The sequence below is a fragment of the Argopecten irradians genome, chromosome 2, assembly GCF_041381155.1.
Source record: "Argopecten irradians isolate NY chromosome 2, Ai_NY, whole genome shotgun sequence".
Lineage (NCBI taxonomy): Eukaryota > Metazoa > Mollusca > Bivalvia > Pectinida > Pectinidae > Argopecten > Argopecten irradians.
In genome coordinates, this window is record NC_091135.1 from 65373438 (window position 1) to 65396417 (window position 22980).

The following is a 22980-nucleotide window of genomic DNA, read 5'->3' on the forward strand; positions in this document are numbered from 1 at the left end:
CAAATACCGAGCTTCACATATGTGCCCCATTTAGAGGGATAAATTGAGGCGATTCTGGCATTATTTTATTGGTATCTGGACGATAGTAACCCCATTTCTACCGGTATTTATCATTATGAGATACAAAGTATGTGAGACAGAGAGATACCAGTTATCTTGTCTAGTTATTCATTGTGATATTAATTCCCACAATGACGTATTTAATGTATTCACGCGTAAGCAACATTAGCATATAATCAGCATTTGTAAATATTTTTGTTTTTGCGGTCAACTCTCTGTACGATGTATAGGAGTGTGTCGCCATAATAGTCCTAGCGTTGCATATCTGACACTCATCACAACACATCTTGATGCTCCCTGGCAGATTGATTTAATTAACAAGGTGTTACAACATTAACAAACCAAGTGTATTACATCACAGCGGCGGTCTCATCGACGTCTTGTGATGGTAACATGCCATCTAATGATTGATTTGGAGATGTTTTGTGAGATACAACACAAAAATCACACTGCTCTTTAAATAAATAAATTACGATACGTCTTAACAAGAATTGTAGTACTAGGATTGAATAGACAGTTTTAGAACATTCTTCAAAACCTTCAACATATTTAGTAATATTCATGATGCATATTCTCCCTGACAGTCTTTACTCATTAACAAACACTCTGCACCAGTGTTGTTAACAAGAACTGTGCACCAAGATTAACGTTGCTGGCATAACTAAATTACACCTTACCTTTTCTTATATCAATACAAAATGATGATATCTCACACGGGATCAAGGATGACCTGTAAAAAGACGTGTTTAGAACCATTTAATGCATGTCATAAACCTTGTAGCCAACTCCGTATTTTCAGCTGTTTTTGTATCATAAATGATAATGACATTTACTGTAGTGCGCAATAAGTAAGGAACCTTTCGTTTGACGACATCTGTAAAACGTTTTATTTTAGCATGCTTTGAAGCTCGAACGCGAATTCAAATATTTCGCGATTATTTTTTTAAACGTATATAGGAATGCACGATTGTCAGTAAGAGCCGCGAATATATGTATTCCTAGGAAATAACGAAGACGGGAAATAATGTACACGCGATAAATCAATCGGTGTACAGTAGTAATAACTATTGTCTCTTATTCAGTGGTATTTGTAATAATATCAGTTTGTGGAAAGTTTCTTACAAAGTTTCAAGCTTATCTTACAATAGTGATATCGTTTAAGTCTTATTTCTAGTTCAGTACTGTGTGTATCCGCACATGCATTTCGCGTGTCAATCATTCCAGCTGTGAACGCCTAACAAACAAGTAAGGTCACAAGATTAAGTGTTAAAACCATTGTAAAATATCAAACGAAAACATCTCAACCTTTACCAAGTAAACATATTTAAAATTCGTCGTCATTACGGTATTTATGTTATCATGCGTAATATGTTAATTTATTTGTGCATGTCAGATTAATGTACGTGGTTAGGCGGTGTTTGATAGGATTGTATCAGAACTAGGGTCAGTAGTTTTGATATTTCCGCTGCTTACGGCCCGGCCCACCATATAAATTCAGCAGATGTGATGAAGGCTTACTATCTGTGTATGTTAGCCAAGAGAGCTGTATCGCTAATCGTCTATCTATTGTGTGGAGTAGCGACTAAGCTGTAACATTCGAATTTTACGCGAGACAAGTTGGTAGTGTTTGACTAGGATTTTGTTTCTGTCAGCGTTACCAAACGGACCGAATTCTTTCTGTAGTAAATGGGCGTGGTTTACCGCGGTTGTTTTGAACAGGAGACCTCTCAGACCAATACCAGTGCCAAAGCGTTTGTCAAAACGCATGCGTAGTGAACGTGCAGAGAAAATTAAATTTCCAAACTATAAGAAGTTGTAGCGGGAGCCGCGTGGTCGCAGTAGCAACACAAAGCTAGTATCATAAGGATTTTGGTTCCGGACCATGTGGAAAATCATGCAGGAGAATTTGGAGGATCTTACTAGCCCCAATCTATGGCGCTCCGTGGCTGCCGAGTTGGTGGGAACTATGTTCCTGGTGTTTTTCGGGTGTGGCGCTGCCCTACCCCAGCAGGCCACAGGGGGTGTCTCGGGTACAGACATTTTAGCATTACCCCCTTCCACTGTACAGATCTCCTTAACCTTCGGTTTAATAGTTGGAACAATGGTTTGGGCCATTGGTCACATTAGCGGGGGACATATCAACCCCGCTGTCACACTTGGAGCCCTTGTCACGCGAAGGGTCAGCATTGTACGTGGACTTATGTACATTGTGGCCCAAATCCTGGGGGCGATGGTAGGAGCCGGAATTCTTTACGGCCTCACCCCCATGTCCACTCAGGGATCACTTGGAGTAAACGCCCTAAAAGGCGAAGTCACAGATGCCCAGGGTTTCGGTGTGGAGCTTATGATTACATTCGTTTTGGTTTTCACTGTATTAGCTTCCATTGACAGTGATAGGAACGATTTGAACGGATCAGCCCCCTTGACCATTGGTCTTGCAGTTGTAGCTGGACATTTGGTAGCCGTAAGTGTTTTTTTCTCTCACATTTTTCACTTTTTTTATAAACACTATAACCTCTTGAAAACTGATGTTTCATTTTCATAATGCAACCTACAAATAGATGACATTTAATTTCATTGAATAACTGATTCTTTACTCGTTATTCTCAAAGCTCGTGGACGATGTAACGTAAACATTAGGTCAAAACAAGTTGGAATTAATTATCTTGATTGGATTACATTAATAACGGTTTCTTTTATATGAATGAATTAATTGAATTACCAATGCAAATTTTGCGACGTTATGTCATTACGAAACCATAAAAACTACATAACAACGAAATGAAAGTGAAAGTAATGATGAGACGGTAAAATGATAAGTTGTTAGTAGTCATACTTTACATATATATTAGGACAGAAAATATTAGTCAATATACGGAGTAACGTGGTATTATAATGACATACTTTCTTTATCATAAGTATAGTAACTCAATGTTAAGTTTCCATAACAGTGGTTAAGTATACAGTAACTCTATATTAGCGCTATTTATGTCGATAATTTCTCCCTTCCAAACGTTAGACCCAGTCCTGTACAATACGAATTTTTCTTTGTTATTGGCGAACTTGTTTGATTTCACTCTCGTCATCTATTTATTATGATAATTTAATGATTTCTTGACATGCGTTTTGTCCGATACTCTCCCGCCAAACGACGCTATTGTCAATTCTCTCTTCATTGATGTTAAGAGGAGAACTTGGAAGCCAGAAGCCATGAGCGTGTAAATTAAAATGCCACACATTTAAACTGTGGCGGTTAGACTTAGGGCTAAGCGAGGACCCCGCGAGGTTAATTAACATAATTACAGATAACGCGCTCAGTGGACAATGGCTTCTGTGCAACTGCCAACATCCGTAGTTGCCACTAGATATTTGTAACGCGCAATCTGATTGGCTGGTTTGGATTGTGAAAGCGCCACACCCCAGGACGCTAATATTTCTTCTGCTCTTCCGGCGTCCTATTCAAACTGATGTTTACGATTTCATCCCCTTTCCCACCTCACAATAACACTCGGCCTTTGTATGGTATCTATTATTGTATTATACGATACCCAAATCACTTAAATCAAATTGCTGCTCAACGCAAGCTGTTGCAGTCATGTGAAGCATAAAGGACTTATGAAACTTTTTCGAATCCTTTTTATCAATGGTTATCAATTGTAAAGTATTAAAAGTTTATGAAGGAAATTGATAAAGGACGATAACGTTATATAAGCGCACGAATTAAGCAGAATAAAGTTGAAAAGGTTTGTACATTTATTAGGATGAGGCTTTACAACCAAATCTTCATTAGTTTAATATATTTGTTTATATATTATACACACTTCATGACAAAATGAGGTCTGGACCGTACCTGGTGTGAATTTTAATCATATTAAAACATAATTTAAACAAATGTTATTCTAGTTAGATAGATTGTTTTACTTGTCGTAACTAGACATATACTTTGATAAATAGGCTCTGTAGTAAAGTGTGTCCGAATATAAAACATGATAGCGGAATTTTAATCATTGACAACACCATTTCATACCAAACAGAATTAGCCTGCCATTATCAATTACCAGTCCAAACCACTCACCGAAATCACGGCATGGGGAACACAGTTTTTTAAAAGCATTTTAAGACAAATAACTGAAAAAAATAAAAGTGATAGTTTTCATTCCCTTCATTCATTTCAAAGTCTTCATTCTCTTCATTCATTTCAATTTAAGATAACATACAGCGTATATTTGTGTTCTGTAAAAATTGACAATAAATATCACCCGGAAGCTGAGTAACAGATGTAAAGTATACCGCAGCCTCCCACAACATAAACACTAGCAACATATTACATACAGGGAAGGCTGTCCTTTACTGACCTTAGCTCTTAAAAGCCAAATCAACCAACGAACCATCGGTTCTCCCTAGATAAAGAGAGTAATTTTCTGGTTTTCCATACCAAGAACTTGTCAAAATGGTAATATGTGATTAGTTAGAAAAGCATTGTTGTGAGTGATTATTAACCCCTCCCATTCGCCTTTAGATAATGTCATTTACCACATGTGTAATGTGTATTAACTAGACTAATATATCAAGACCTAATATGTTACGGATGATATTATAAAATGCATAAATAAGTCATTATTTCCAATTTTCTTCGCTTCCAGATCCAATATACCGGATGCAGTTTGAACCCCGCCAGAAGTTTCGGCCCGGCAGTCGTTACTGGTAAATGGGAAAACCACTGGGTAAGCTGAAATTAATATAAATATATATTAAAAATTATATATATATATATTATATATATTATACAATATATATTATAATGCTGTCCAATGAAAGACATCAATAAAATATGTGGCCCTTCACTGTCAGCATTGTCCTTAACCGCTATTGAACACTTTAGCTGAGCCTTGTTTGATATAGAATTACATTGAAATGGTCATTGATGAATCAATGAAAATAACTCAGGACGCTTACTCTACTAAGACATCTGGTCCAATCCTAAATGTTTGTAGGGAGAGTCGTCATACTTTTCCGTACAGGTTTAAGCGACATATGAACAGTTTTGATAGGTTACTGAACAGTCTGTTCACCAGAAGAAAGAATGATAAAGCAAACATTCCTATTTGTCCTGATTTATTTTAGTTACTTTGGGATTAAAGCTCTAAATAGATACATAAACCTAGGGCCGCGTTTCTATGTATACGTCGTTTAGTATCTTCCTAAGCGTCAACAATGATTTAGACAATCTCCTGGGTTAAGTGAATGTACGCAATCACCTCGACCATGTTGAATTAAACCCGAACGAATTCCACCGTGTAAAACATTCTTACGTGGCCTGCTTTTGTTGAATCAGATCCTCAAATTATCTCACTTGTTTTAGCCCTAACGTAACTCAAGCATGCAGTGCGAATCTAGGTCAAGTCAGAGAAGCACAACGAACGTTCGGATAGTTGCTTCCACTTAAACCAGAGGCTTGAGGGGACAAATTGTAATTGAATATGTATTTCTGGATTTTTTCATGATAGTTAAATGGATCGTCATAGAAAAAAACCAGCATGGGAAAACTCGAAATTTAAACTCATCTGCATAGTTAAAACAGGTGTCAGAGTGCGGAACACATTCGCCAAGCAGAGATAAAATACTTTTGACGTCTTTGTTTTTTAACGATTAAGAACATCTGTAAAGTTGAAAACCTGCATGAGGTCGAAATAGTTTTTGAAAGTAACGCCATCGTTTAAAAGAGCCAATCAGAAGAGCCGTAACATATTTTGAAATATCAGCTCGTGCTTCGCCAGCTGATTTGATGCAAGTCGCGGAATGCTAATAGACAAAAGACAACTACAACGTTAGTAGTGCTATTTAAAGCAGCCGCAGTTAAAAGGTCGAGGCGATATGGAGGAAAGCATTCACGCTTGATTATGAACATAAAATGTGGGCAACGTTTTAAAGTGATAAAAAAATCATCTAAAAGACAGTTTATCAAGATCTGAAGTCACCCCTATACCATTAACTGTTCTATGTATCTGAAGCTTGATATTTAGCGGATGTCGTGTGATAAGTGTTTATGTTATGTCGGAGTCTGTATTAATTGAAGTTTTTAAGAAACAGTAAGGTAGTTAACGGACAGCCTTACTGCACGCGTTGAAAGCGTGAAAAACTAAAGTCAAAGAAATATTACATTCGACCCGCAAGGAAACCAAAGGCCATCCCATCGGGTCTGAATTTACATAGAAAACATTAGAGACCAAAATATTTTTATGATGTTCAGTCAGCTTTCGCAACGTAGACGTTATCTTATTATATAGTATTGAAAAGCCCTTTATCTATATCAATAAAAATAAAATAAAAAGACAAGTGCTGCTTTATTTCTCAATAATATATTCATTTGAATTATTTTTTATGATTTTTTTTTACATTTTGACTGGTTATATATGCAGTTTGAAGATGACTAAGAAAAGACAGGTTTAGTGAAGCTGCCGACCCCCTTGCTGCAAGGGATTACCACTGTTAGGAACTAAGACAGAGGTCTCGGCCCCCTCCCGACATTCGGAAATTCTAATCAGTTTTTCTCAGTTAAGTGGCTGTCGTGATAAACTATTCCCCGCAGCCGCGGAGGTTGGGGTACAAGCCATTAGCTTTAATACTAGAATCAGGTCAAACCTGTAACAGAAGCTAAACACCCACTTGAAGTAGTACAGTAAAGGCGTTTCCCATTCTGAGTTTAAAAGTATTTTTACGTTATAAAACACTTAGGTGTCCGTCAACCAAGTATATGTTACGTAGGTCTTCGACGTAGCGTTATACTTTATTTCTTATAAGACATGTTCCCTAATTTGTATCACTATTCTGCTTGCTGTAATGAGATATTTATCATTAAAAACGATTCAGTTTGGTGAAATACAATATTCCATGCCCAAATCAACTTTGACGGACGTCAGCCAAATAGTATTTGTATGTTTTATGAGAATACAGTCATTGTCATTGCCATTCCCACGTCTGTGCTGGTTTTGGGGGTAAATTGTGGTAGGAGTAGTTAATTCGTACCCGTACTATAACAAGTATAGCATTACCATTAATCATGTACAGTACATGAGGATAAAGGATTTCCCAATTACAGAAACGTGGCGAACAGTCACTTTTTGTATCAATTTACATGGGCCTTTCCATCATTGGGAAAATACATAAAAACACAGAAAATGTCAACGCTTTATCTGTTTGATAGTAAGTGTAGAGAAATACCATAACACATATTACAAGTTCTGGCAATAGTACGGTTCTTCTCTAATTATTTCTACATTCATGAATATATCAAACTGTTTACAAAAATAACTGACTTAACCTTTCGCTCCATCGAAGGATAAACTGTTTATATACTTGATTTAATGATGATATCCTCATATTTACGATACTTTGCTGTAAATCGCTCCCAAAGATGCTGCTATCATTAGTGTACGAGTAGATTTGAGGTCCTTGACATGTAATGTTATATCGGTACAAAGATCTTGTAGTGGCACTTTAAAGGTCTAGGGGTTATATACACGTCTTCTAAAGAACCAGTGATAAATCTACGTGTGTATTCCCAGGACCTGTGTGCGTGAAGTTTCGAAATGATGCAATTTCTGGACATGTTTAAATTCAGTTCGTTTTCTAAACAGATGAAAGGGCATATGAAAACTGATTAGTGACTTTAGTTTATCAGACAGTGGTAAAACATGAATAGTGTCTATCGTTCGATAGCATTACGATATTTCTATCCTGCTAGCTAAGGTTACTTGATCGTTTAAAATATGTGGTTAATCGTGTACTGCTTTACTTATAAACAAATCTCTTATTTCAAAACATCTCGGGAACCGCTTGATGGATAGACCAAAAGTCAGTTATTTTTTGCCAATAATGGAATGATGTAAACACAAATAAAAGTACCGACTTGAAATGCTGCCAATATTGGAATTACTTCCTTCTTACCATATTTTGTATTTGTATTTTATTCCGTCGCAAAACAATGTATAACAAAGACAAGAGTTTAAGCCCAGGAGTGTAAAGCGAGTCTACGCCAATTTACATAACTTGAATGTCAACGAACACAAATAAATTAGAGAGTAATAAAGAACCACATTTGGAGTTCAACATGTCGCCGTCCCAGGCAAAATAACGAGATTTTATTTCAAAAGGAATAATTCGGTGTGGTCCGTGGTAAACTTTGGGGCCTTACTGTTGTTCTGGGTCAATGCCTTTGTAGCTTTGTGTGGTAAAGATAAGCTGCAATTTTATATTATTGGGGAATAAAGATGTAAAGAAGGCAACAAAGCGGAACAAAATAAACATATAATTACGGTGAGTGAAGAGACGGGGAGAGAGAGAGTGTGATAGCGGTCAACGCTATGATACGCGTGGGTACTAGTGCTCCTAGGACAGATGTGGTATTTAGTTGTGGAAACTCGGGCGTTAACCAGATCGTGTCATGAAATCGTAGTCATTAAGATATGCTACTAGTAGCATGTAGAGAATATGCCATTATTTAAACATGGAAATTACAGTAGTTGAAAACGCAGATAGCATTTAATTATAAAGTGATAAGACAGTATTCAAAGTGATATACTATCCTGTGTATGAGCTGTTTCTCAACCCAAGGAGATGCAATTTACCTTAGAAGTCACAAAGGATGTTTTTTCTGTTTCTTTTCTTTTACAGAACTTTTCCCGACCCGCCAGTATAAAATAAAATAAAATAAAAACGTTTGGTAGATGTTTAAATAGGAAGTGAGCCATTGTTAAGTAAGTATGACATCACTTCTTTATAATTTCTGATGTTTTGTCGTTTTAGGTATTCTGGATTGGACCCCTCGTCGGAGGATTCCTAGCCGCCGTCTTGTATGAATACCTCTTTTCCGCTGGTGCCACATTCACCCGAACAAGAAAGTTCCTAATCAGAAGCCGTAAACCAAAGGAGAAGCCAGCCTCTGATGAGAAGGTCGAGATTATCGAGATCGAGACAAAGAAAGAAGCAGAGCCAGAACCAGAAGCTGATGTGGAGGCTGCACAAGCTGAAGTCCAAGATGATGAGGTGAAACAGCCAAACGGAGCAGAATAAATACTGCTTTATTCTGATTTGTTGAAATCTAGAATTTATTAATAATCAATAGAGGGTGTCATTCTTTAAGGTACCATTTTGCTCTACTTCTGTAGTTGAGTTTTAAAAGATTTATCCGATTACATGAAATTTTAAACCAAATGTTATTTGAATGTAAGGATAGAGGATATTCAGGTGCAAATACACTGGATTGTCTAAAACTACCATAATTCCATTTGTGTTCGCTAGATTACGCTCATTAATACCAGTAGTCTTGTTCAGCCAGAAGCTTGATACATCGCATTAAAGAAACCGAAGTCGACAGAGTCTGATTGAACAGGACTTAAGCGAAGTCTGGCGGAGAGTTGGAAATCTACAGCTGGCAATCCAGTCTGTTTATACCTACAAATCCTCATCCCACATGTGTCTCTAGTCAAACGTAAAAACGTTGAGGGCAAAATGGCGTTTTAAAGAATGACGAAGCAAAGTTATGCTAATGATAATATTATACTAATTGTTTATGTAATGGTAAATGAATGCGTCACCTATATGTAATATAGGACGTGTGTCGTGGTGCAATGTTGTGGTGCAATGCTGCAAAAATGCAATGCTTATCATGGGGAATACTACCCTCCAGACATGTGACCGTTTCATTTATGCCTGAACAATAAACGTCAACATATATTTAACCAGATATTATATTAATAAATTTCCTTAGTATAGATAATTTACATGATTTTGTATTACGGGAAAACAATCTGAAAAAAAAAATCTCATGAAATAATTCCATCATAAATTATTGTAAATGATTTCAATTAGTTTCTAAAAATTTCTATGTGGTTGTTTCTCGGGAAATCGAGGAATAAGATTTTAAATGTTTTACGAATCCTCCACAACAATGAAGCGTCCTTTCTTCGGTAGCCCCTCATTGACGGCAAACCTGCTGCAACCGAGTAAGTGATCACAGATCAAGAGTCCACGAGCCCTAGATCAGCTCAACAAATGATCTGATTCAAGAATACTCTTAGTTCCAGACGGAGAATACTCATATGATGGTGAGGACGAAGGTATATATTTTTGTATACATCTCAATTAGGTGTTCATGAATCTTTTTTTAACAACAAAATGAGGTGTTCATATTTCCTTGCTGAATATGTAAGAAAATTGCTAATTGTGACAAATTGATTGAATGTAACAGCATCTTAAATATAATATCAATTATTCATGATAAACATTATTTGTTCAAATGATTTCAAAGACATTCGACAGGGTATCAAAGACATAAAAATGTATCAAAAGAAATAGTTCAATCTGTCTGGTGTTTTAATGTACATGTATAAAGCATTGTGAATTTTTAATTATCCAATATTTATCGTGTTTAATCTTTGTAATATTTTTGTAAATGGAACATATTTGAAAGCCAATTCGCTTTCCGAGCGGTTGGAATGGGAGTTATGTGTAATAAATATACAAGCCGACATTTTATACACAATGTACAAAAAATTGAAAACGTTTCTTATGTTCAAAAATGGCAAAATGTTTCCTGTTTTCATTATTTCAAACATTTTTTTATATTTTATGCGTTTTAAGTGGTCTTTCTTTGTGAAGTTATTTTAAAGGTGCTTACGGGGGAATGATTTAAGTGTTAACTTTACACGTATGAATTCAATCAGTTATTTTACAATGACTATTATAAGATATCTATGCATGTTATACGATGAACTTCATTTTACTCTCATATTGAATGAAAGATTTAAATTAATTCCTTTACTGTAATCTCACGACACATTGTACATCTTAAGGTAATGAGCGACATTATTTTGTATTTGTCGTTATTTAAAATAACAGCATTAACTTCATTACGCATGTATCTATAAATATTTGTATATGTATTTTATATCCAAATGTCTTTTGTCTTTTAGCAATCTGGTGCCAATTAATTTCCTATATGCCTTTCAAAGGCTCACTCCGATTGGTCAGTTCCTGTCTCATTCGGATCCAATAAAAATTGAAAGTATTATCACGTGATGAAATAGGTACACTTCGTGAACTTATCGCGTCAAAATCACGTTCTTTTTGCATAGAATCGTTCGAGTGAAATAAAAACTGACTTATATTTCGGAAGTGGGACATTGAAAATGGACGTTAGATATATATGTATCCCGTATATCGTATTACCTCAGTTTCATGTTAAATGGCCCAGATGTGCCCTAGAACATTTAGATTTTGTATTGTTTATCAAATTGCATTAAGTGTAAATTCATGATTCATTAAAGAAATACTAGTCTGTAGTAATATCATGTTTCATTTCTATATTTAATAACGTACCTATGAGTTTGGACTAATAGGCTATAGATGTGGTTGTCTGGTTTGCGTCCGCGTGCTGGACGGTCGCGTGTTCGTTATGTTTATCAATATAGTAAAACAAAGTTTGAAATTTTATTGGTTTAATTGGGGCCAACAATTTTCTCGATACAACAGGTCTTGTGGAATTAAACAACGACCTTGGATAAGTTTGCTGTTCTTTTAGTAGATCTAGTAACAAATTGGTGTTCTAACGATCTAATGATTCTACCGGTGTAACAAAGCAAATCCGACTTTCACGACGCAATTTAGTCTATTGTCAAGTTTGTCGTAAGGCAACAGTGCGACATGTTAGAACTGAACCTGCTGTCCCTATTAAATTTGTTATAAAGGCGACTAAACTTAGTATTATTATTCTGTTCTTCCAATTGTACCTGCTGCCCCTATTTCGTCTTTGCATATTACGTTGCGGGTAGGTATCCATTGTGACGTCATCATTTCGAGGGCGCTATTCCGAAAATATGCAAACGCATGACGTCACAATCAATAGCTACCTGCAAGGACAGATAACGATGTAATATGCAGTAAGAGGCGACTAAATTTAGGATCCAATCTTTTTTCATAACTTTCCTATGGCTCCTTTGGCACTGCCTCACTTTGGCCTTGATTGGAGCGCTCGCCCCTGTTAGGTAGGCTTTGGGTTTTGTCCCCTGGCCGAATCACACCAGAGAATATATGAGTGGTAGTTCGCCCCTGCTTATCGCTAAGCATCAGGTAAGGCGTTAGAACTGTACCTGCTGCCCCTATTGCATGAACGTAAAAGGCGACTAAATTTAGGATCTTATCTTTTCTCTTCTTCCTACCTGACTTTATCTTTCCTAATGCCTCCCTTGGCACCGCCTCACTTTTGGCCTTGAGTTGAGCGTTCGCCGCTGTGAGGAAGGCTCTGGATTCTGTTCCCTGGTCGAGACACACCAAAGTCTATAAAAGTGGTAGTTTCTGCTCCTGCTTAGCGCTCAGCATACATGGAGTGGGACGACTGGTTCGCCGGTTGTCAGTATAATGTGACCGGGTGGGTTGTGTCTTCGGCGACATACTTCAGTGATATAGCACTATAAAAAGGGCAACAGTTCCACTATACAAGACAAAACATGAATATACCGCAGTCTCTCAAAACATGCACCTCATACAACATACACGCAACACACCGCATACATGGGAGGCCGTCCTTACATGACCAAAGCTGTTATTAGGACGTTAATTAATCAAACAAACAAACTAAAATCGTTCAGCATAAAGGAAGTGGGACGACTGTTTCGCTCGTTATCAGAATAATGTGACCGATGGGGCGTGCTTGTTCGTCGTCTCACATTATTCGCCACAACACATTGCACGCATTGGAGGCCGTCCTTTCAAATATGATATCTAGAGGCTATCGATATTTCGACAAGATTGACCATGGTTTGGTTAAAATTATAAAACTTTTTTTATTTTTTTACATCGAATGAGAAACATGTTACACATTTTGTGTAAATCACTCTCGATGGCCCGGATGCCAGCGCGCGAAGTGTCTTAGTGTGAGAGGAAACCGAAGTGCCCGGAGAAAACCCACGTGATCGGGCAGGTGACTCCAAACCTTTTCACGCCCATAGCGGGGATTGTTAGCTTTACCGTCCTATTAACAGTTAGGGTTATTTAAGGAAGGAGTTACATATAGGACGTGTTCCCTATTGTACTTCCTTGTATGTTTGGGCCACTCCATTCGGACATATTATACTGACAGTGGTACGCAGAACCTACTATTTTTATAGAGTAAAGGTAATAGTATTCCGACCAGGAGACAGAATGGTACACTACATAAGGACATTAACATGTATGTAGAACAATCCATCGAGGATAGCAGGTACAATTCTATCATGACAGAATTTCTCGCCCAGGAAACAGAATCAAGAGGAACGAATCCAGAGCTTTCCTTACATAAAGATAATGTCCAAATTTAGTCGCCTTTTCAATGTGATATTTCTAACTCCTTGCCAGCAGGTCAGGAGTCCAACTCCATACGATGATAAATCACATGGTAATGTTTTTATAAATACATTATTAAGACGTCATAATTATAGAATGGGTGTCACAGGTTTGGAAGTGGATAAAAGTCAAAGTATCCGGAGAGAAAACACATCAACTTAAGGTCAGTAAATATGCGACGAAAGAATTACAATACAGACAACGACAAAAAGAAACAGTAAACATGTGTTCATTTAATAAACAACTCAAGGCAATAATTTCAATGGTAGTCAGAGATATCCTGACGGGGACGGGATGGGAGGACGGTACAGGGAAGCAGACGGAGACTGCTGGCTGTCACTCATGGTCAGCGACCTGGAAAACAAGAATATTGTCTGATTTATTGTTCTGGTACCTATTGTTCTGATTGTTTATTTTATCTAGTTTTTGTGTTTACATTAACTTTAAAGGCCCATTACGTTCCCGAAACAAACTTTTAGAGTTTTAATAATAACATCATGAAAATATTTATATCGAGAACGCTCAGGATGACGACTGGATTTTGTGGTAAGACGACCTGCGTTATGAAAATTAACATATTTATTTTAATCAAACATTTTAGACGGTGATTATAATTAGCGGGAATATAATAACTCTACAAAATTATCTTACTAGTTTTATAATCTCATTTTAAAAGCCGACTCGGTTTAGATGCAGTGTATGTACCTTTAAAATGGTGAAGAAATCCAAACGCCAAACATAACCATATGAATCACCGTAAGCCTTTTTATACCATGCATTTAAAGACATGAGATATAACTCTCATCTATGACTTGATAACATTTACTGTTTACTCCAGCAAGTACAAATACCTCTGCTTTTTCTAATCGTTTAAAATTCAAAAGTAATTGAACTACGTTTTGTTTGCCTTTGACCTTGGCATTGACATAACAGTAACGTACTTCATATCAGCTGGAGGGGGATCAAATTATACTACCAGGTTATTCTTTAACCGTTTAAAAGTTTAGTCTGCGCAAAAACTATAAGTTTTAGTTATACTGCAAAGTAGGCGAATAAAAGGAATACACAAAAAAATCATACCGTCATAACAATAAACTATGATCACTTCTGGTCTGTCAAGTATCAGTTTTACTTACACCCAGATAACCTTTGACCTGGTAATGATTGCCCATTGGTGGCATTCTAAGATCGTACATGTTCAGATGAAGAAGAGGCTCGAGGTTGCGGTATTGGTCTACGTTGTATCTCACTCCGGATAATTGGAAGGGATTGCTTGAGTCTGTAATAGAAGGCGATATTACTTAATAATTGCTAGTTTAATGGCATTTTTCACCCTCGGCGACAGTCGTTCTTCAATCTTCACATACTTAATTCCATATCTAAGACTATGGGAAATTCTATGACGTTGCATAATCCCAATGTCAATCTAAATTCACGAAGAAAGATAACCAAATATTTCGTTAAATAAATATTTCCAAAAATATCCAAACAATTTATGTTCCATGGGAGGTAACTCGAGTTAGTTTACATATAAATTGTGCATATAGAAAATTAATAAATAAAAATAGTACGATAGATTTTCATACTGAAATGGTGTATTGTCGATCAACAGTAGGCTCATTAGAAAATCATTTTGAAAATTGGAAATAAATGCCAAACGCCGGATCATATCCCAATGTCAATCTAAATTCACAAAGATAGATAACCAAACATTTCGTTAAAAAAATATCCAATATTTCCAAAATATACAAACACTGTGGAAGTCACCAGGGCTCCTCTGCCTCTGTTCTAGCACGTGTCTTTTCACGATAAAAGTCCGAAAGTGACAACATATTCGGTTCAAAATACAGCTAGTGGAACAGGTGGTTATAAATGTAATATAAAATTTACCATAAAATGCAGACCGGCAATGTATCTAACTGATGCAATTAACAATTGTTGCTGATGCTACGAACCAGATGATGTGAGACTTTTACCTGTAGTGATGATATCGCTCACAATGTACGGTTCGATTCCACTTTCACCGTGACGATAGAAAGCCATGCCAAGTCCATCACCAGGCAACATGATGTCTCGTGCTTCCGCCCTTTTGACCAGAATGTCCTTGCCACGGCCGTCCAATATCTGGCCAATAGTTGCCTTACTGAGACCTTCGGGGCCACTCTCCGACGGCACCAAGTGGCCGATTGTGTTCTTATAAGCACTGGAATAGTTAATATTAACAAGATATTCTTAGGAAACACTATCATATGTATTAAATATCAAAATGAATATCAACACTAGTCGATTTGAGCGGTATAGTACAGTTTACTCACGTAGTTGAGGAGTCTTCACCCAAAACAATCTCCTTGTCAACGTTGTCCATCTGTGGGTTACCATCAGTACGACTTCTTGTCGAGTCCTTGGGTGTCCATTTGGAGACTGTTGACACTGTGGTAGGGAACGTATCACAACTATGTATTGTTAGTAGATTAAACGGTATCAATTTGTGGGACTTTGGTGTAACTTTGAGTTAAGAGTATTCAAGTACTGACGGAGTGAACGAAGGGAAGTAACTCTGATAGATCAGACTATCTACAATGCATACCGTGTAGCCGGTAAATCTTTTTAAATTACAATATATGTGAAAGGGGAATTAAAGCAGTATTTCAATATATCCTATTCCTCTTTTAGTACATAGGGACTTAGCCCGAGATTATCTGGCCCTGACACCAGACTTAGACATTATCACAGATAGATGTAGACCTGGCGTAGGTCTGGTGTAGGGCCAGAGTATCTAGGCATAATAGAGACTTGACATGATTTTCAGTCCAAAACCTTTGTACTTATAGACCGTGTGTCGGAAACTAGTGTCGTGTCCCTGTGATCGTGGCTATAAAACATTCAATGTCTTGAAAAAGGTAAAATTAATCATATTCATATGTAAAAGAGACTGACTGCGCATGCTAAACGAGAGAAATATTTACACGTGTATGTTCTCTTTTCGGAACAAATTTATATTGTGTTCTGTAACATTCACAGGCGCTTGCAGATCATACATGTATATAAAGTTGCTGTAAAAAGTATAACTATACAGGTCTACTGGTGTGTTATAGAGTTTACCATGCAGTAGCCGTACATCGTCGGAGTCCCACGGGTTATCTCACTACGCTGCGTGGGTTTACGACGATGGTAGCCCTATATGGTTATACTTTTATAGCAACTTTATAGATCTGCAAGCGCCTGTGGTAACATCCCGCCTCTGTAAATGACTAGTGTCGCCGCGGGGCGGTTGTAGACCGAGTTTATAAAACTACCTGTGCAGCGCGACACTATCACAGGCACTCGCTACTTCAATTTTTTTTTCAATTTCAATTTCTTTTATTAGTTTAAGCTTTACAACTTATTACTGGTATAAAAAACACAATTCAGTTATCATATTATGTAATAGTGTAACATGTAAACGCTCATACAATAATACTACATTGCACATTCACACACACATACACACACCCATTTTAACACGTACGGACGTACGCACGCACACACGCACCCTCACACACACGCACACACGCACGCACGCACACACGCGCACCCTTACACGCCTTCTCATACATATACAGTCTCACACTCTCTCACTCATCCATATACAGCATCATGGCTTATTCTTTCTAGTTTCTAATTCTTAATTAATAATTAACAATGTACATGTCTGAATGAATTGTCTTCTACGAAAATCATTTAATTGGTAGGAGAGTGAAAAGGACTGTTCACTTAAACAATTATAACAGCAATCGCAAATTAAAGTTACAAACTTTAAGATAGTATTTAATCTAAACATTTTCCCGGCGCTTAAATGCTAAGTGTAAATATTTGCCAAGATTATGAAGTTCTTTGACATTATTCACGGATAATAATTGAACAAGTTTAAAAACACTAGATTTACGCAAGTAGTATGGTTTAATATATTTTTTCCGAATATCTGAATAAAATGGACATCTTAATATAAAATGAAACTCGTCTTCCACTTCGTTTTTGTTACAAAAAGTACATGTTCTATTTTCTCTCGGAGTGTTGATATATCTTCCGCTTTCAATTTTTTAGATTATGTGATGACATTCTTATTCTAGAAATACACTTCTTATATCGTTGTTCAATAGGTTTCTTAAGATAATACTGTAGATCAAAATTATCTACTAAATGCTGATATAAAAAGCCCCTAGAGGAATTACTGATATCACTTGTCAGGTCTTGAAAATATATAAGATAAAATTTGTTTTCAATCATCTTGTATATTGTTTTCCCATCTAAATAACTATTATAAAGGTATCCTAAGCCTAACCTATCTAATTCTGATTTTATATTTACAATCCAATTGTCGTTGCTAGACTGTCTATTTTCGTAACAGGCTTTCAGAATGCAGTTTTCGGTGTTTTTGACTTTAACCCAATATTTCAAAATTTTTAATTTTCTTTTATTTTGTAATGATAATCTTCCTAGTTCACAATACACCATATCGTGACAAGTCTTTTTACCTACACCTAAAATATTTTTGCAAAAGTTCGAGTGTACCCTCTCGACATCTTGTGCCTTGTGAAATCCCCATATTTCACTAGCATAGCCTAAAACACTGGCCACGTATGTATCAAAAACTGAGCATAATGTCTCTGCATTGAAATAATTATTTTTCATTTTATTCATAATTCTGAAATAAGCCTTCCTTCCCTTTTCGGCTACATGCTTTTGTGTTTTATTAAATTTACCATTGAAATTAAACAGCATTCCAAGGTAATTAAATTCATTTACAATTTCGATTTCGTTATTGTTGTAAAACCATTTCTCATTTTCTCTAACATGACCACCATTTCTAAAAATCATAATTTTCGTTTTTTGAATATTAAGTGTAAGCTTCCATTTATCATTGTACTTCTGCAATGCATCTAACAATGATTGCAGGGCACTTGGCGATTCGGCTAACAAAACAGAATCATCCGCGTACATTAGTAAAAATATAGTAATCATGCGTAATTCAATTGATGGACAATTTTCATTTATGAAGTTAATTTCACAATCATTTACAAAAAGACTGTACAAAATCGGTGACAATATTTCGCCTTGAAAGAGTCCGATTCTATTAGGGAAATAATCTGAAACATGACCTTCGTATCTAACACATGATTTGACATTATCATACAGCGATTTTATAATTTTTAGTAGTTTTCCTTGTATTCCCTGTTTAATTAATTTGCTCCAAAGGTGACTTCTATCAATCAAATCGAAAGCTTTTTTATAATCTACAAAACAGCAATACAGACGATTTTTATTTTTTAAAGCTCTATTAATTAATGATTGGAGAACAAAGATTGCATCCACTGTTGAACAACCTTCTTTAAAACCGAACTGTGCGTCAGTAATGACATTATTTTCTTTATCCCAATTTAAAAGTCGTCTATTTAAAATAGATGTAAATAGTTTACCCATACAGCTAACCAACGTGATACCTCTATAGTTACATGTTTTATTGACATCGCCATTTTTGTAAATAGGTATTATATTACCACGTGACCACATCTCTGGGAAAAATCCAGAGTCATATATTTTTGTGAATAGGTTTGTTATATGAGGAATGAGAATGTCCTCAAAGTCTAAGAAAAGTTCATTTAAAATACCATCTTCCCCACAGCTTTTATTCCGATTGATATTTCGAATAGCGATGTGGACTTCGTCTTCTGTAATCGGTTTATCCAATTCGTCGAAGACAGTGGATTCTACGTCATCGCCTAAGCGACCTTGGTTAACAATGCCATCGTTACCCCCTCCTAACATTTTAAAATGTTCCACAAAATCTTCCATATTGATATTTGACCGAGGTATTTGACTAGGCCCTTTTGAAAAATACTTATAAAAATGTTTCGGGTTAGATTTTCTTAAAGTTTCCATCATGTTACCTTCTTGAAGTTTGTATTTCCTTTTAAGTCTACATTCTAATTTCTTATATCGTTTTTTCTTATCGATAAGTGTTGAGTGATTTTCAATCGATTTACATTTATTATAATCTTTTAAAGCGTTTTTGTATTCGATGTAGTTCTTTTTACATTGATCTGAAAACCAGGGTTTGTCTTCTTTATCATTTCTGTATTTCCTTTGCCCATCATTTGGCAAAACTTTTACAGATTTTACGTCACAATTTGGCAAGACGACTTCACTAATCATACCAGAAAAGATGTCAATACAGTTATCAACATCCTCTTTAGAGTTAAAAGACATATTACAAACTTCATGTAAATTTGCTACTATATCTAACAAACCATCTGCTATAACGTGATTATTTTCAATGTTCCATTTGATATTTCTGAAAACTTTCCCAGAATAGGGTTTAACATTATCTTTTGCAACAGTATCTTTACCAACTGAAAGACTGCAATCAATCTTAAAAGAGATTGGAGAATGATCTGACAAAGTATTAAATTCACCTGAGGTAAACGATCGTATGGACGACATACATCCACAATCTACTAGTAGGTAATCAATTAGACTTGCTCCATTAGTGGTAAAAAATGTAAAATTTCCTTGTTTATCATCCTGATGGCGGCCATTTACAATGCGCATGCCCGCAGACTTACATAAGGCGATCAGTTTTCTACCAAATGAGTTTATAGTTTTGTCCATATTGTTACGCTCTTCTATATCATTATCATTATCGTAGTTCAAATTGTTTGTATTTTCTAACCTACCTAATCCGTCATTAACAATATAATCTGTTCGCAAACCCGTTCGGGCGTTAAGATCACCCATAACAAAAACGTTACCATTTGTTTTGTAACTCGCTATAGACTCTTCAAGTTGATGGAATAGATCTATTTCCCGATTCTGATAAAAAAACACTGTTTTCTGGAGGGAAGTAGCAAAAACATAGGTAAAATGGCTCAGGTAAGGCTTTGAATTTTAACCAAAAAATACAATCATTCAATTTTTCGACAATCTGTATGTTTGGACAATATTTGATTTTATAGAAAATAACCACACCGCCTCCTTTACCCGTGGTTCTTGGAAAAATATGAGAAAAATAACCAGGTAATGAGATGACATCATTGCTGGAAATCCAGCATTCAGATAAACAAATAATATCATGCTTATACACAATTTTAAGAAAATCATTATCTTTCAATTTGTAACTGAGTCCTTTACCAATGTTCCATGAAAGGATTGATAACTCATCACTCTCCTCTGGATCCTATCTGTTGTCTTGTTGTCCGTGTGTGTGACGCCGTTGGTGCCATGGCCTTTGGTTTCCTCTGTCAATGTTTTGCTCATGGTTATGATTCTGGTGACTATGCAATACTTTCCTAGGCGAAACATGGCCATTCTGTCTGTCCGATGCCACATGCCGATTGGTGGAGGGAGGGGGTTGGTTACTTCCATTTCCGGTGGAAGTAGTGGGCCTGTCGTTTCCAGATCTGTTTGTTGTTGTGTATGTCTTGTTAAGTTGTGAGTAATTGGTGCTGAGTCCTTCGTGGCCATTTTCGGGCGGATGATGTTCAATGTACTGTCTACCATTGATGTATAGTCTATCCCGGACTAGCTTTGCGTCGTTGCCGGCCTGCTTATTATGTTTGAGTACCGGGTACAATTTTTTCCTCCTTTCCTCAATTTCACCAGGATACTGTTCATGGATACCAAAACTCGTGCCTTTGAGCCGAAATGACTGGCTTTTCACATACTGTAGGTCCTGTTGGTATATGAACTTGGCCACTATTGGTCGCGGTTTCCCATTTGCACTTCTGCCAAATCTATGTACGTTAGCGAACTCGATTCTTTCCTGTATTCCAAGTTCAACGTAGATAAAGTCTCTGAGGAGAGACATAGTATTTTCATTACGAGATTCACCAGCTAACCCTGTAAATACTAGGTTGTATTTCATGGACCTACATTGAAGATCTAAAATGGTTTGCTTCATTTCATCCCGTTCCCTTTTGAATGCGTCCACGTCCTTACCAAGGTTATAAATGGTTGTCTCGTGATCTCTAATCGTTTCTAAGAGTTCAGTATTATCGCCTCCATTGGTGCTTATCTCCTCCAGCTTGCCTGACACGAAATTACATGTTGCTTCAAACTCATTGCACCTTTGCTCAGTGTCTCTTACTCTCTTTTCCACTTCAGTAACTCTAGTTGTCAAAAGAGAAAGATGTTGTTCTATTGCATCCAACTTATCTAACTTTTGAATTTTTTCAAGTATGAAGTCAAGTTTTCGACTTGTTTCTGCGTGTTGATTCTCGCTTAGAATGACATCCGCACTTTTTGTTTCAATGTCTTTCCCACATGCTGCCCTTGCTGGGTTAGGTGTTGACGTTACCGGGGTGTTCGTTGGTTTAGGCGGGCTTCCATATACTGCTTACTGTACTTGTCGAGTTATTACTACTCCCAGTAGAATCACCGTCGTCTGTATCTTTCTTCTTTCGCTTCTTACTTTTACTCTTTGTCATAGTTAGTCAGATACAATAACTCACTGTTTATCCACACAAAATAATCACCAAGTGGTTAGGTAAGGTGCGCGTCAATAGAGCGTGACGAATTCTCTGTCGTGACACGTGCGCAAAAACCTTGTGTCAGTACATGCGAGAATAAAGGTCATAGTTCAAATTTTAGACATACAATAGATATAGCTTCAATATTTGCTTCACTAATATCTACTAACGCGCATAATTATGTGGTCCAACTGGGATATTAAATCATCACAGAAACGTGTATCCATCATGTAGCGCAGCGATTTCATAAAATATCGTGTAGAAATACCTTAGCTAGACCTTCTGAAAATGAGCTCGTCCGAACGAGACATCATAGGGCGCAGCCATCTTGCCTTCAAGCATAACACTCGATGCTCAATAGATCGACCTGTAGAATATTTTTACCGCTCGCCGTTAAAAACTTTACGTTGTTATGTTTCTCATTTTTCACAATTTTGATCGCCAAAGATCATAACCATCAGTCCTCGGTGTTTCTACCTTTGTTACACACGCGATCACATGAAAAATCCACACAATCCGACTTATCTATAAGAGCTTCTACAATATGTGACCTATGGTCAGATCCTGCATCATTTTTACACTTGATATTTGTAATACTCCGTCATAGAACTCGTCGAATCCCTGTGTTCTACACTAACATTGTCGTTGGATTTATTGCTTAAACCAAGGACTTTTAAATCGATATAGGGCTACCATCGGTGGTGACAGAAAACCCTTAATCTTCATTAATCTATAACCATGACTGATGTCATACATACCACCGTGTTGTGGATCAAACGGATGTTTGAGGAATTGTTCTACCTGGGTGTACGTGTCCATGTCTGCTGAGTAAATGGTGCGAGCCGGTGTCCGTGAGTGGTGTTCACTATAAAGGGGAGATTACTCGTTTTTACTTAGAGGGTATTGCGCATTTTTACCCAGTGGATCAACTAGACTAAACGAGAATTTGGAAATGAATATATTAAATCAAATATTTGCAGGTCGGCCATTTAAGATTAATGCACGAAATATGACGTTTCACAGTCGATTAGCCGAT

The 22980-nt window shown here is 36.7% G+C and overlaps 2 protein-coding genes across 2 annotated transcripts; one reads left to right on the forward strand and one right to left on the reverse strand.

Moving 5' to 3' along the window:
- Window positions 1-1525: 1525 nt before the first annotated feature.
- On the forward strand, window positions 1526-11406 carry LOC138316234 (aquaporin AQPAe.a-like). The gene is made up of 4 exons (XM_069257835.1): window positions 1526-2524; window positions 4704-4784; window positions 8866-9105; window positions 10033-11406. The coding sequence occupies exons 1-4, from the start codon at window positions 1943-1945 to the stop codon at window positions 10066-10068; spliced, it is 939 nt and encodes a 312-aa protein (XP_069113936.1). The 5' UTR covers window positions 1526-1942; the 3' UTR covers window positions 10069-11406.
- A 2247-nt stretch (window positions 11407-13653) lies between these two features.
- On the reverse strand, window positions 13654-22816 carry LOC138317063 (uncharacterized). Its single transcript, XM_069258684.1, has 5 exons — window positions 22703-22816; window positions 15756-15870; window positions 15417-15643; window positions 14577-14719; window positions 13654-13794 (listed from the first exon to the last, which is right to left on the reverse strand). The coding sequence occupies exons 1-5, from the start codon at window positions 22761-22763 to the stop codon at window positions 13777-13779; spliced, it is 564 nt and encodes a 187-aa protein (XP_069114785.1). The 5' UTR covers window positions 22764-22816; the 3' UTR covers window positions 13654-13776.
- Window positions 22817-22980: the final 164 nt, after the last annotated feature.

Bases quoted from the DNA above. Each gene is read 5' to 3' on its own strand.
- LOC138316234 (XM_069257835.1), top strand. From the start codon at position 1,943: ATGTGGAAAATCATGCAGGAGAATTTGGAGGATCTTACTAGCCCCAAT. The intron at 2,525-4,703 runs GTAAGTGTTTTT...CTTCGCTTCCAG, and splicing joins TAGCTGGACATTTGGTAGCC to ATCCAATATACCGGATGCAG. The intron at 9,106-10,032 runs GTGAAACAGCCA...TTTCTTCGGTAG, and splicing joins CTGAAGTCCAAGATGATGAG to CCCCTCATTGACGGCAAACC.
- LOC138317063 (XM_069258684.1), bottom strand. From the start codon at position 22,763: ATGGACACGTACACCCAGGTAGAACAATTCCTCAAACATCCGTTTGAT. The intron at 15,871-22,702 runs GTATGTATGACA...TCCCTACCACAG, and splicing joins GTTTGATCCACAACACGGTG to TGTCAACAGTCTCCAAATGG. The intron at 14,720-15,416 runs GTAAAAGTCTCA...CTTCTATTACAG, and splicing joins GAGCGATATCATCACTACAG to ACTCAAGCAATCCCTTCCAA.